The 14,982-nt window shown below is 40.6% G+C and overlaps 1 protein-coding gene across 3 annotated transcripts in view; it reads left to right on the forward strand.

The window, feature by feature from the left end:
• Positions 1-4,809: 4,809 nt before the first annotated feature.
• NMBR (neuromedin B receptor) overlaps positions 4,810-14,982 on the forward strand; it is a 29,481-nt gene continuing 19,308 nt past the window's right edge. For 2 of the 3 annotated variants that reach the window (XM_080588088.1, XM_080588089.1), the window contains exon 1: positions 12,858-13,781. Coding sequence is in view for 1 of the 3 variants with exons in the window: in XM_080588087.1 (XP_080444213.1) it covers positions 6,103-6,518 (416 nt within the window). In the remaining 2 variants the exon portion in view is untranslated. Of the gene's footprint in view, positions 6,519-12,857; positions 13,782-14,982 lie in introns of those variants that run through there. The other variant, XM_080588087.1, reaches the window with a different exon arrangement.

A 14,982-nucleotide genomic window follows, 5' to 3' on the forward strand; every position in this document is an offset into this window, starting at 1 on the left:
CAATACTATAAAATCACTAAATTAGCTCAGCATGCTGGACAGATTTTGAATATCAGTAATATTTTAATCATTTAATTATTTTAAAATGTCAGTTGCCATTGAAAACCTATGGTTGAATGTACTTTAAAAATATATGTAGTGGTATTTTTTATGGCCTCTTTAAGCAATATTTAAAAAAACAGTAATGGAGAAATCTACTAGTTTCTAAGCTGAGATAGATCTTGCAATGCTTTTTATTATGCTTTATATATAGTAGCCATTATTTTCATGTTAATCCATGAACATGAATCTACAGTAAACACTACATTTGGTCAGGAAGATTTTGATTTCATTATAGATAGAAGCAATATTTAAGGACACTTTCTGGGAAAAAAACTGCACTATACAAATGCTACTCTATAGCTTTTTGTTGTTAGTTGGAGGTAAAATAACTACTTACCTGACTGAGTCACCTAATCTAAGACAATCAAATCATTCTTTGTATGACTGCAGTAACAATATGGAAACTTGGATATCTGTCTTGTTATAAAGATGCTAAGAGTTAGCTGGCAATGCTCTGCTCTAGTTCTGGTAGCACATAATGACTACAGCTGAATTGAAATTAAAAATGAATTTTGGAGAGGCTGTCAAATAAGCCTGATACAAACCCCACGGGTGTCTGTGCTTGAACCCCACCGACCGTGATGAATGGGTCCATAATAAATCTGTCAGATTCTTAGAAGTGGTTCAAACATGTGTCCTATGAGCTAAAGTACAGGAAGCCCATTATCTTCCCACTAGGAGGAACGGAAAGCAGTGATTTTTCTTTTGTCTTGTGTGTTCAATAATGTGTTTCATAACACTGCATTAAGAGGATGACTTGAGATGGGAGTAGAGTAAGCTGGCATTGTGCCTTCTGAATACTATCTGCCAAGGCAACTCAAACAGTTATTTGGGACTTTCTTGACAGAAAATCTTTTGTTGTTGTTGTTGTCTTGAATTTGCAGGAGAGGCTGCCTGTTGGTTGTCTATTTCACACAAATAAGACAGAAGATGTTGGTTTCCTTGTTTCTAAGTGTGTCTTTACCCTGTCTTGTAGTTCGAGGTTGCAACTCAGCAATGTGCTCTAACCTTTTAATGAGTTTAAGTTCTACTGAACAATCACAGTTAAACAATTAAAAAAAAAAAGCACACATAAAGATGCACTTTTGCTTAGAGCTTGATAGGGACGAAGTAATACTTTAACAGTAAGCACCCAGTTCATTGCTTTATTAGTGTGTTTAAATGTAATGGCACATATTATCATTATTAAATAATAATTACAATGAAAGAAGACTTGTTGAAAATAAACTGGTGTCAGTAAGATAAGATTTTGTCTGCCAAAAGAGAACTCTCATGGCTAAATCTTGTAAAGTAGCCTCTTCTGTCAGTTTTGGTTTGCAGAGTTCCCTATGCATCAAAGCTTAGGGCCAGTGGAGGCCTCTGCTAGGTACAGATTGGTGCCTCCACTGCAATTGTGACCTGAGATGGAGGCTGGCTCACTTTCAGCTAGGGCAGGAGGCTCATGGTATCGGTGGCTTCCTCACTTCCTCCCAACTGTTTTATGTTTAGCATGAAGAGCAGTAGGCAGGACCACATGCTTCTTACAGGATGTGTCAGGGTGCAAAGGCTGAGAGCTAAGAAGGATGCACAAAAGAGAGCCTGGGTTTATTACAGAAGGGTATGGCCTCAGCCACGGCACCTAGTCTGGGGAGGTGCATGTCATATGTTAAGTTTCTTCATCACAGCTTTTTTTACATACAAAATCTGCAATTGAAAAAGCATATTTTAAAAAGTTAAGGAATAGGCACAAAGAATCACTCTCTAGTTTTGTTTTTTACAGTCCTCATGTCCAGTAATCCAGCCTTAACAAAGAGGGGATTTCATATTGGTGTTTGTTGCAGCTTTCCCAGGCCTGTACACAGGCAGACACAGCTTGGCTCTGACCACAAAGTGTAGCTACTTCTTCCATTATCTGGAGTCTCAGGAGAAGAAAGGGCTGCATGGCACATATCTGACATCATTTCCATTAATTAGCTGCTGTTTAGAGCTTGTCCCTGGGCAGCCATAGTTGTATTTGGCATTTCACTTTTGAACATACACAGTTTGCTAGCTCACGCTGTTTGTGACATTCTCTACACAAAACCACAACAATTCTTTTTAGAGTAGTTCTTCCCACATCCATTTCTCCCAGGGAAACCTTTGGCATTGCCAATGAGATGATTAACTTTCAGTGCTGTTCTACTAGTAAAAGAATTGTAGGGGTTTGATGTCTAACCTTAGAGTTTGGGATCTATCCTTAGATATGTAGCCTTAGAAGCTGAACATTGTCTTTCTTCAAGGTAGAGACACAGCACAGAGTGTTTCATATCCAGGGAGAACTTTGCCTCCATCCTCTCCTCTCTCAAGGTCCAGTTACTGCTCCCAGTTACTGCTTGAGCTGCTTGAGTTCCTGCTACCCACACAGCAGCAGTGGCAAAGCCTGTTATCTGTTTTGGAACCTGGGGAGAGGGGAAGTGATCTATTTCTACCCTTTAAATTCTGTCCTCTTACTCTTTAAATAGATCCTCTGACTCAAGAAGCTGGAAGGTAATGGAAGTCTCTGCCAAAACAAGCCCAAATAAAGAAAGGCTATACTCAAGTAACAAGAAAGAAGACATGACTTACTTAAGGTTATTATATATCCAGCTGTCTGGGAGAATTTACTCTGCACTACAATGCACTTTTCCCAACTGTTGGTCTAATGTGTGATACTAGAAACTTTTCCCAAAGGTTTGGTCCTTAATGCTCAGTGTTTTAAAGTCAAATAATAGTTGTGGCTTGTTTGTTGTCTTGTTTCTTCTTCATGTGACTGATGATCAGGCTTTAAACATGACCACTTTCAAGGCTGTATTTAAATGCAGCTACACAGTTCTCTCATTCAGTTTGCAAGCCTGCATACTTAATTACAGGCTACTTACTGTAGGTAGCTTTAGTGACAGATATAGTTGGATCTTTGTGGGAATATGCAAAGTTTGTTGTGATGTGCAAATCCTCAATTAGCCCTTGGAGTATCAAGTGCCTCAAACTGCCCGAATACATGGGAAGGGAACCCTTTTCCCTGCTGTTAGCACGTCTCAGTAGAGGGCGTTTGTGAGATGCGTGGAGTTCTTCATTCCTACACAGACTGATTTGGCATCCCTGCATTTGGGAATTACTGATGAGGCAGATTTGCCTCCCACGTTTCCCAGTTGTCACAGTCCCTGCCCTGTGATATTGCACTCCCAGATATGCTCCCTCTGTGCTGCCTGATTTCAGTTTGTGCGCAGATTCTTTCCCACTAAGGAGACACACCTGCACTGCTCGTTCTCTCCTTTGCTCTTGTGCTAAATTTTGTGTCATAGCTGCAAGATGAAGTTGTCTCTAGACTATAATGTGAAATAAAATCCAAAGAGATGGATAGATTTTTTTTGTTTAAAAAGAGAATGATGAACAGTTTGCCTGTGAGGATCTAAATTCCGGCTGTTTTATGTCAGGGTCTGTGGAGCTTTTCCCTCTCCTTTTCGCTTCTGCAGGAAATTATATTCATGCTGTTTGAGTATATTCTCTTGCCTTTACACAGACATCCGCTGAATGACATTAGAAACATAATCTAACTTTCTGTTTCCTTTGAGCTGGAGACACTCATAGTCTCCAAAGGTTATTTCCTTGCTGTTTAGAGTTCTGAAAACACAGAGTAGATAAAATCAAGTGCTGGTGAAAATCAGGAAGGTATATTCCTGCTGAAAATGTCCCTAATTCTACCTAATTCTAAGGAATTCCATATTTCAGTCTAGATGATAGGTATAACTTACTTGGGTAGAAGAAATTCTCCTGGAGGGCAGCAGTGGGAGTGTAGTTTCAGTGCAACAAAACCCAAGGGGTCTCAGCTTTCTCCATGCAAGCTGTAAGTGTAGCTTATGCCAACAGAAGCTTTAAATTGTTCTTCTGTTGATATTCATGTAAAAAGACTCACCTTCTGGTGTTTTGGTAAATTGATATCGGATACACGTTGATTTTAAACTATGTGATATGGGAGTTATATTGATTGTTCACATATAAGCCCATTTTCAAATAAATAAGTGGAAGGACCACAGCTCATATTCTGGGCTTACAGGGTTAAAGACAAATATTGGATCCAACCAATGGAAATCAAAAAGAATGGTTCAGATTACTTGCAGGAGCATGCATATCGATGTTCCTAGCAAAGTCTGTGTGCACTCAGCAAAGTAGAGCAGGCTAGCAATTGTGATAATTTCCAAGCAAACTGTAAGGCTGCCTCAAAGGGAGTGTAGATGAATTTAACACAGTGTGGAGGAAAGCACTGTCAGTGCCAGGAATCACTTATAAGGGAGCTCCATGACAATTCCTATTACCTGCCTAGTAAACGTGAAGTTTCTAGCCTGATTATTTCCAAACACTAGCACTGACTGTTTCCAGAAGATAAATCATAGGCAGGCCATGTATAACTGCACATATATGGTACACCGCTTCTCGTATTTCAGTGCTCAAACTCATTCTCCCACTTCAGCAAGTCATCCATGCATTCATTTTCTTTTTCCATATACCTGTCATAAACCCCTAGGGCTTCAAGAGAACTATTTTAATAATATGAGCAAGCAAGGTCACTGCAAACTTATACATCCTCCTTTCTGAGAAGAGGAAGGGCAACAATCAGTCCATGGAGAATGTTACTAGCAAATGCTGTTATTCCTCTGTGTTAACTCTTTATCTTGAAAACTTGAGTCCAGTAGAACTGTTTGTCTTGCAGCATAGTTGAACTGCTACCTAAATTCACGGCTTCTGCTGGAAATAGATGAAACTGTTTGGAAAGCCAATACATGTGCATGCACTAGGAAATAAAATATTGAAAAGCAAGGATGAAAAGCAAGAGACACTTCATAGAAGAAAACATTATTCTCCATTCAGATATACAATTTGAATAAAAAGTAATGATTAACTCATCAGCTTTCCCCATTTCCCTATCTGAGACTAATATGAGTTGCAACTTTGGAGAGTAAACCCCAAAAATTTAAAGGCAGCTAATGTCTTTCAGCAGGAGCTATTCAGAACCCACATATGGGTGGCAGGAAGAAATCCCCTTCATCTCCATGCCCTTGCTCCCCGGTACCCTGCGTTTCAAAGCGCTGCTGTTTCAGCTGCGTGAACTGGGAAGATCCGTGCTTGGAAGACGGGTTTCCCGAAGGAGAGCCCACCTCCCACCCGACGCGGAGCCCAGCTCTCCGGCTTCCCCAGGCGGCGCCTCCCCGGGATGGCAGCGGCGGGGAGCACCGTCCCCTTCGGCCCCTCCGGGGACGTCCCCATCGCTCGGGGACGGGGACCCCCGCGGCTCCCCTCCGCGCAGGGCCCTCCTGGGCGTCTCGGGGCTGGGGCGAGGTCACGAGCGCTGGCGGGAGGGCGGGGAGGCTCCTCCCAGCACCAGGTATAAATCGGGGCCGCGGAGTAGGGAGCGGGGCTTGCTCTGCGCCTCGCCCCCGGCTCGGGAACCAGCAGCCAGCCGCCCGCCGCCGCCGCGGGGACAGCAGCACCGGCGCCGCTGGACAGCTCCGGAGGCTCCGCCGCGGTGCGGCCCCGACCCGCGGACCCGGGGGGCGGCAGCACCGCGCATCCGCCGGGGGGGCCGGGGGGGCGAGGGCAGGCTGCCGTCCTGATGGCTCCTGCTGAACCCCAGGCTCAATATCTCGCCCTCCTGCCCTCCCGGAGAAGGGCTTGTCCACAGAGCTGAAAGGGAGCGGAATAGTTCTCTTTTCTTTCTATTTTTTTTTCACTTTTTCCCATTTTCTTTTTTTCTTTTTTTTTCTTTCTCTTTCTCTCTCTCTCTCTCTCTCTTTTTTTTTCCTTTTCCTTTCTTTCCCTCCCTACTCTGCTGGCAAATGGTGTGCCCTTCGCATTTCTGAGCGGACAAACCCTGACAGAGAAAAAAGGAGAAGAAGAAAGGCAGAGGGGAAAGGGGATAAAGTTGGTTGACTTGCAGAGAGGTGAAGATTTTCAGTGACTCCCACTGCACTTTACACGGGAGACCTCCGCTCTGCCGGGAGGTGAAGGATGGAGGCAGAGCTGCTGTCCGAGCTCGTGGCTATGTCCCTCGAGGGGAATGGGAGTGCCCAGCTGGTGCCAGACGCAGTCCTGCTGCCCCCGGGGCAGGGCACGGCCATGTTCACCATCCGCTGTGTGATCCCTTCACTTTACCTGCTCATCATTACTGTGGGCTTGCTGGGAAATGTCACCCTTATGAAGATCTTCATCTCCAACAGTGCCATGAGGAGCGTGCCCAACATCTTCATCTCCAGCCTCGCTGCTGGTGACCTGCTGCTGCTGGTGACCTGTGTGCCAGTGGATGCCTCCCGCTACTTCTCCGAGGAGTGGCTCTTTGGGGAGGTGGGCTGCAAGATCATCCCTGCCATCCAGCTCACCTCTGTTGGTGTCTCTGTCTTCACGCTCACGGCCCTCAGTGCTGACAGGTATGAAAGCTGGGCTGCCCTTCCCAGTCCTCTGTGGCTTGGGCTAAAGCTAGCCAGTGCTGGCACGAAAGGTAAGGATCCCCTCTGATGAGCTATCCCTGGTTTTCAATCCCCTCAGTCCAACTTGTGAGTCACCTATAGGTCTCCTTCCCTCACTGACTGATGGCATGTCTGCTACTAACTGAAGTTAAAGGGTTTCTGGAGATGGGTGTGCCTGTGGCTCCAACTTCCAGGATGCTGGAAGCAGGACTGGGGTTCCTATTGTCTGCATCTCTGGGATAACCCAGAGCCATCCCAGAACCTGTGTATTGAAATACAGCCTGCGTATTAGAATTTTGCTCATTAAAGGAAGGGTCTAGGTTCTAAATATGATTCATGCCAAGCCACAGTGATATGTCAACAGTCAGCAAGCAGCTTAAACCAAATCAAGCACAGGAGGATTTTTAATAGATTTATTTCTTTCTGCTGAGAAAGTGTGTGTGAGAGCATGTGTGTGTGTTTTTGTGTGCTTGTGCCTTAAGAAAACACCAGGTTACCTGAGGTGACCGCCAGAAATTGTTCAGCCTCTGGGAACTTGGAGGCACCAAACTGTTCTGTTGGACTAGTCAGCTTTAAACTTTTAATTCAGACTATCCATTTTGTCTTCTTTGGAACTTAAGAAAAGGGGATGGAGGGCAACAAAACCAAAAAGGAAAAAATCCATCTCTAGTAATTGTCAAATTAGGAAGAAACAAAGACCTGGACCCAGAACTTTTCCTCCCAATTAATTTAAACAGATTTTAAAGTTATTTATAAAAACTTGGTAGCTGTTGGACTGTGCTTCACGCTCTGAAATACCAAATCTGGCAATGTAATTGGCAACCTTAAACTAAATTAAATTATCTTACCCCTCTTATCTAAACACTTTTATTCAGACAGAAATGAAAATGTTAAAATCCTTATTCATAGGAGGTACCCCATTTTTTGTTGCATTTTAAGCCAAACAAATGTGTTATATTAGTGCATGAAGTGACATATCTTCTAACTTACAGTATAGTTTCCTCAAAACTTTTCCTCTTCTCTTCCTCTTCTTTCTCTTCCTCTTCTCTTCCTCTTCTCTTCCTCTTCTCTTCCTCTTCTCTTCCTCTTCTCTTCCTCTTCTCTTCCTCTTCTCTTCCTCTTCTCTTCCTCTTCTCTTCCTCTTCTCTTCCTCTTCTCTTCCTCTTCTCTTCCTCTTCTCTTCCTCTTCCTTTCTCCATAAAGTATAACTGTAATTTATTTATCTTTCCCAGACAGTTCAGTAAATCATTTGATTCCACTTAACAATGCTCTTCAGTGGCCATCAATTTCACTGGTATTTGAATCAGGACCTGAAATTCTTTTGTATAAAGGCTTTATAATATATGAAAATGGATTGTGTTCTTGAACAGGAGCATGCAAAACATACTTTAAGGTAAACACCTGTAACTCCCTGATTAGCTCAGTTAAGGAATATGTCAAAAATTATCCTCAGAGAGATAAGCAGACCTTTCATTTTCCTTTCTGCTCTATTTTCACTGTTTAAAAAGAACAAATGTGGCATATTACTTGAAATGGAAAGAATTTATTTGCAGAAGATATATCTCTAGTGAAATATAATGAGAAGAAATGTTGGTGGTTTAATGTTAAGGATTCATTCATTTACTTATTATAGCTTTGGAACATTTTTTTTCTCATATACTTTTATATTCTTCTTTTAACTTCAGAATAAATTCAAGAAGTCATAATGCTGAATCTGTTTGCACTGAATGCTTTTAGAATTATACATCCTACCAAACAGTTACAGATGGTGTGATGTGACCATATAAGCTCATAATAAATGCATTCCTCCAGCAATTTGAAGCGCACATTATATGCAAGTATCAGAAATGGTTATATAAAGAATTTGGCAACTGTTTCTTTAACCTCTGTAGTTACATTTTCAGTTTTTGAGAAAGCAAAACAAAAGAACAAAACAAAACAAAAAAAACCACTTATTTTTCACTGAGGAAGAGAAGCCACTGACTTCATAAACTGGTGTCTTTTATCCTGGGGCCCAAGTCATCTCTCAGTGAAGCTGGATTGACTCTTAATGGAATTTGAATTGGACTCAGTTCTACTTTTTGTACAACAGAAACTTGTCTTCGAAGAGGAGGCACTGGTGTGGAGGGGTTTTTGTTATGATAATTTGTGGCCAGATCCTAAGCTGCATCATCTCTATGAGATTCAGTTATGGAGAAATTATGTATGGGCAATTATGTCAGCACATGGGAAGTGGTGGAAGCATTCTGCAGCTAAGAGCTGATAAGGAGGCAAGGCCCGGTGGGGACAATATTGTCTCCAGATAGGCAAAACAGGATTTTAGCAATTTGGTAGCAGTGATATGGCTAAAAAGGCTCTGTTATAATCTGGTACAAGTTTGGTCTGGCAGACTATAATGTCTTCATAGTGGCTTCTTTCACAGTTAATGCTCCAAGCATGTTTCTATATATGGTCATTTCCTACTTTTTACTCACTATTACCACAGAAATATATAGAACTCCAGGCAGTGATTGCACAAAGGAACAGATTTAAAAATATTTACAACTCCTTATAGTTTGCCTGCATGAATTAGGATAACAAAGGATATCTTGGTTTCCAGAGTGAATTTAGCACTTATTGTTTATGAAGGAAATAAGGCATAGCAAATTACATGTATGTGATACATTTAGCAGTAAGAGCTACAGTAGAATTAAACTTTGGTATATCACTACCTAAAACTGAAGCCGTAAGGAAGAAAAATTAGCATACATTAAGTACATCTCTTTTCTAAACTGTCTTAATTTCATATGGCTTTTTGCCGCAGAAGTCTCTAGTCAATAACACAACATCACTAGTGCTTTTAGTTTGAGATATGTACACCTTCTGTTTTTAAGCTTCATTACCTGATACTGAGATTTGTTTATTTATTTATTTATATCGGCGTACAAACATCATATGAAATTTTTAACTGTACTTCCTAGTCTTCCCTAAAGCATGCTTTCAGATTACAGTCAACAGCACACAACAAATGTGCTCAAGTTTGTCTCCATTCCAAGACTAGCTGTGGGTCCCAAAGAGACACTTTTTCAGCCTTGGGCTTGTGCAAGCTGTCTCTCCATGTCTGTCTGCTGAGGTGGGCAGTAGTGGCCTGCTGTGGTCCCACCCTTCGGGGCACAGGAGGGTGGCAGCAGAGACAGTGCAGTGGTGGAACTGTCAGTGCAATGTGTTGGCATAAGAGGTGGGCACAATCTCCTCCTCTGGCAGAGGCCTGGGGCTGCAGAATGTGATGCAGGAGCAGTACTGCTGAGCCAGCTGTCCCCTCTCACTGACACAGATGAAATGTACAGGGACAGCACCCCTTCCTCTCATGGCCATTGCTCCTATTGATTTTTCTCTATCACAGAGAAACCAAACCACCTCTAGGTAACTTAACAATTCCCTATTTAAGCACCACCACCAAAAACCACAACCAACCAACCAACCAAAAATCCACAACCAACCAACCAACCAAAAAAAAAAAACCAACAAAAAAACAAAGGTGGATTACAGAAAGAGAAAAAATAATAATTAGAGTGGATGAAAAATGAAAAAAAGGAAGGAGACTGAGGTACAAAATAAATAAATAAAAATAATGAAAAAAAAAACCAACAACACAAGAGAACCAAGGGGCAAAACATCCCCAGTAGCACTCAGCACACCCTGAAGATACACACAGATCTTGTGCATGATGGCCAGGGATACACTTACTAGAGGAGTGGTAGTCTAAGGAAATGAAAATGGGACCCTTGCCAATGCTTCTTCTCCAGGGGCCATGGACTGCAGTCTTTGACTGGGCCAATGGGTGTTGAAGAAGTCCCAGGACTCAGTGTGGTCTTGGATGAGGATGTTAAGGATAAGAGGTGACAGAATTGTAGTCAGAGGGATTGCAGCATGGCATACATGAAGACAAGTTGTACCAGCAACTCCTTGCTGAAAAAAGGACAGAAGTCATAGCTCACCTGACCTGAGCTGTGCCTGACTTGATCTATGCCATGAACTTGTTCACTGTGTTTTTCCAAATCACATCCATGGTGGGACACAAAATTAGCTCAGAATGTAAACTGGGGCCATGGGGCTCCTCACCCTCTTCTCAGGGTAACGGATCTTGCAATGTTGTGCCTGGGAAAGACTCTAGGGTAAGGAAGTGAAACACCAGAAAAGTGTTTCCAAAATGCCTCTCAGAGCTAAGGGTGAACAGGTTTTGAAGGAATAAATGGCAGCCCCTTACAACAGCTTTAGAATTGTCCCTTTCTCTTTGGCTGTTATTTATGCCTCATTCTTTATATGAACTATAAAACTAGGATTAAATTTAACTCTGCTACTTTTTCTAGATTTAATTTTCTTTCTAATGAAGGGTTTAAATGTGTTAACTCAAATACAGTCCTGATGCATTCTAATGAAGACAGTGAAGCTAAACAGTGAAGCAACTAGCCCTACTGCAATTCAAATAGCATCTTCTTCATATTCTTCCCCAAAAATATGACCTTTGATGAGACGTTTACTTGAGTAACCAGGTAACAGGATTATTTTATGAGTTCTATGACACCTTTCCTATATTTTAATAAGAAAGTATTTTAAAAATTTAAATTCACACTTAAATAACTAGAGTGCCTGAATGAAATGCTTAAAAATAAATGCTATAAATTTGAATAGCTAAAGTATTTGATTCTTTGATGACGACGATGACGATTATTTATTTGATTTAATTTTGGAAGATTGCAATTGGCATTTTTAAAAGTGTACAGAGAATGTACAGAGATTCAAAAACATTTTGTGCAAGTTTAATATCGATGTGCTGACTTCTGACTGCAGCAGATGACAAAAAACAGTCTGGCTCAATTTGCACACCTTGTCTTCTTGTTACTTTTCTTCTGAACTTATTTAAAGTTTCTTCTTTTGTCAGGTGCTGATTAAAGCTGAAATATAATGATTGGAGACCTCTAAAATCCTCATTTCTTATTACAAGTAGTGGAATAGGTGAAGCAGAAAAGTGGACATGATTTCCTTTTGAGTTCTAATAGCCAACATTCAATGACTAAAGAGCCTTGACGAGGAAAGTAGCATTAAATGACATCCTGGAAATGACTTATAATTAAAGAAGAAAGAAAAAAAAAGAAAAAAATATCCAGAAATAGAATAAGAGTCTATCTGTGTAAGAGAGAAAAAAATACCTTGGCTGTAATATATAATAGATATGAAAACAAAATTATATGGAGCTAGTAGAACTATGAAATCTGTAAGTGTAAATCTTGGAAACCCTAACATTTGAAATTAAAATATTGAATGAATGATTTACTGAAATATATTAAACAAAATTGATGGTCCAGATGTTTTTCTCACTGTAGGCTGTAGCAGTATGGTTATAATTATGTGATAACAGGCAAGGCAAAATAAATTGAAGAAAGGTTGGGCAAGCTTTGTCTTTTCAATTTTTTTCAGCTCACGTTTTAGTTTATATGTGCAAAGTTGACTCACAAAATAAAGCTTTCTGGGCATGAAACTCTGGTTTATTTAGTAGGGATCAAAATGTATCAGAACAGTCTCTGATCCTTATCAACCTTTTATTTAGGAGAGACATGGGGTTGGGACTGGACTTTTTCTCAGCTTTTCATACAAAGAAACTCCATCTGGTCATGTGGCTTCTGTCTTGGGAGGCTATATGAATTAGAAGAAGGCAGTGTGAAGCTCATGTAGCAGCAGCAGCCATGTAAAACAATTCCTTGCATAAAATTCAAGCATTTTGGTCCAACGGAGAATGGCATGATATAAAAGTATTGAATCACAGCACTAGTGAGGTGGGAAGGAACCCCTGGAAATTGCCTAGTCCAAACCCCTTCTCAGAGCAGGGTCATCTAGAGCAGGGTGCTCAGGGCAATGGCCATCTGAGTTTTGAATCTCTCCAAGGATGGAGGCTTCACAACCTCTCTTTTGATCACCCTAACAGTAAACATTTATTTTCCTTATATTTTGAAAGAGATTTTTCTTGTATTTAATCCATAGCTCAGTGCCGTCACACAGGATAAAGGATGTGCACAGGAGAAAACCCTCTACCTCCCAGCTCAGCTGCTTAAAATGAAGATGATGAGGGATGGGACCGTGTTGCCCCAGTCACAGCAAGGTGGTTGTCATTACTGGAGCTCTACCTTTATGACCACCTTTATGTCCTTTGTGTGTTTACAAACCCAGAGGGTTCCTGTTGGGCAGAGCTGGGCCTACCCTCTTCAAGAGCTTCTCTCCTTGCCATTACCTCACATATAGGACAAATATTTGTGAAGATGGGTAGCCAGCATGCTGAAAGTGGTGCTCCAAGTAACATAGCATGTTACTAATTGCCCGGCTTTGTGGTTGCACAAGACAAGCAGGGGAGTGGGATATTTGCCCTTAGTAGGGCAATTATCATATTAGTCTCACACTCGCACAAGAAGCCTGCATTACAGTTCAAGAAAAGTTTTTATAGATGGCCAGTTATAAAAGGAAGTTCAGTTTTTACATGTATTGGTCTATTGGCTCTTCTCTGCCTTCTTGTGTATAAGATGTCCTTAGGTTGAACTTCACCCAGAAACAGGAGCAATCACTTTTGTCAAGTTAACAGTGAAACCTGTTCTCACCTGTTCCCACCCCAAAATGTTCTAATTTGTTTGTAACCATTCCATACAGCTAAAAGGAATATGATGGAATATATTTCAGAAAGAAAAAGAGGATGGGAAAAAATGCAGGAGAAATTTTATGTTTGAAGTTGTTTCAGGAATTACCTTTTCTAGGATAAGTTAGTCTAAGTCAGGCAATTCAAATCAGCTGTTGGAGAAGTTCATCTTGGCACAGCTGAAAGTGATATCTCAAAAACAACATTTTCTACCCACATTAGGCAAACTATGTTTCTCCTGTTCTCGAATTTCTCAGACAGAAGCATCTGTTAAACTCTTTTCTCTGTGTGTGTGTCTTGTGTGTGCTTTTCAACTCATTCGTTCAACAGATTAGTCCTCAACATGGCAAAGTGAAGAATGGCTGTGGTGTTTATCCTAGTCTGTGATCAGTGCGATGCCTTTATTGTGCTGACAGCAGCCAACCTAGCTTTGATTAATGTAAATGCCAGTGTCCGATAGCCTTTTGTAGGTTGCAGCCTAAAACCTGGAGAACTGTTACAAAACCATTTCTTCCGTTTCCTGTTTCTTTGATCAGTTCAGTAAGAGCCTATGCCTCTGACAGGTAAAATAGCTACTGAAAAGCAGATCTAGCTGAATTCTTACTAAGCAGGGCTGAACATAGATCTCCATACATTTATTTTGTTTGTTTGCCCCTTCCAATAACATGGTGAACACGATTCCCTTATATACTTTGTTGCAATGTGTTTATCTCAATTGGACTGTTGGAATCCTCAAGTCTGCATTTATCAGGTGCTGAGAAATAATGTGGAAGATCAGATATGCTCTACCAATTCTACCTCGAGGGAAAAGCTTTCACTTGTTTTCTGTGAAGATAAATTTGTTAGACAATGAGTAATAAATATATTTGTCTATTATAGATGTGCGGAGTGATGGATCACTCAAATGTCCTCCCCAAAAGGGACAATTTCTTTGAATCTTTGTTTTAAATAGTTTAATTATCGAGGAACTGGTGTATTTCTCACATAGGTTATATCTGTAGGCCCATTCTTCTAGACTATATATTCCTAGTGCTAGATTTTGCGTGTGTTTTAGTATGTACTAATAAACAAAGCATGTGCAACCACAATTCCTAAGCCTGATTAAGTGTTTACTATTTACTATTAACGCTATTAACGTTTAGTAATCCATGCCAAGACTGAGCCCAGTTTGACGACATGATCACAAATAGCAAGTTCTTACAAGTTCACAAAAAGTTGTGGAAGGGAAGAGGCAAATTTGTTTCCCTTAAAGAGAAGTTTGTTTTGTCATTAAGTTGATAGAATTTGTCGGATCTTAGAGAAAGTAACAGAGACAAATAACCTGTATGCACCTTGATGCAATTAATTCTGCTGTGTGTAGTATTAATTAAATATTTCCAGCTTTGCACAAGCATATTTACAAATAATATTATGGTGTGTGTATGAATATGAAAGAAGTGGATTATTCTAGTATGTTATGTGTTATCATTCTGTCTTGTGTGATTATCTTTTGTTCTTTACATGTCTAACCCAAATACTGTTTCATTTTTTTTTCCAACTACTTTTCACAGTTTTTTTTTTTTTTTTTTAAACTTAGTGTCACGTTTGTACTTTGGCTCAAAGTTTGTTTGACTGTAATTTAGAGATTTGTATTTTAACTTTTTTCCTCCATTATTTTTGATGTTCAATGCCATCTACATTGATTTCAATGCCAATTTACAACAGAAGTTACAAATTAAATGGAAATGGAAACTAGCTTAAAAGTGCCAGAGTGGAGCCTCCTAG

Source organism: Anser brachyrhynchus (assembly GCF_964034855.1).
Source record: "Anser brachyrhynchus genome assembly, chromosome: 3".
Lineage (NCBI taxonomy): Eukaryota > Metazoa > Chordata > Aves > Anseriformes > Anatidae > Anser > Anser brachyrhynchus.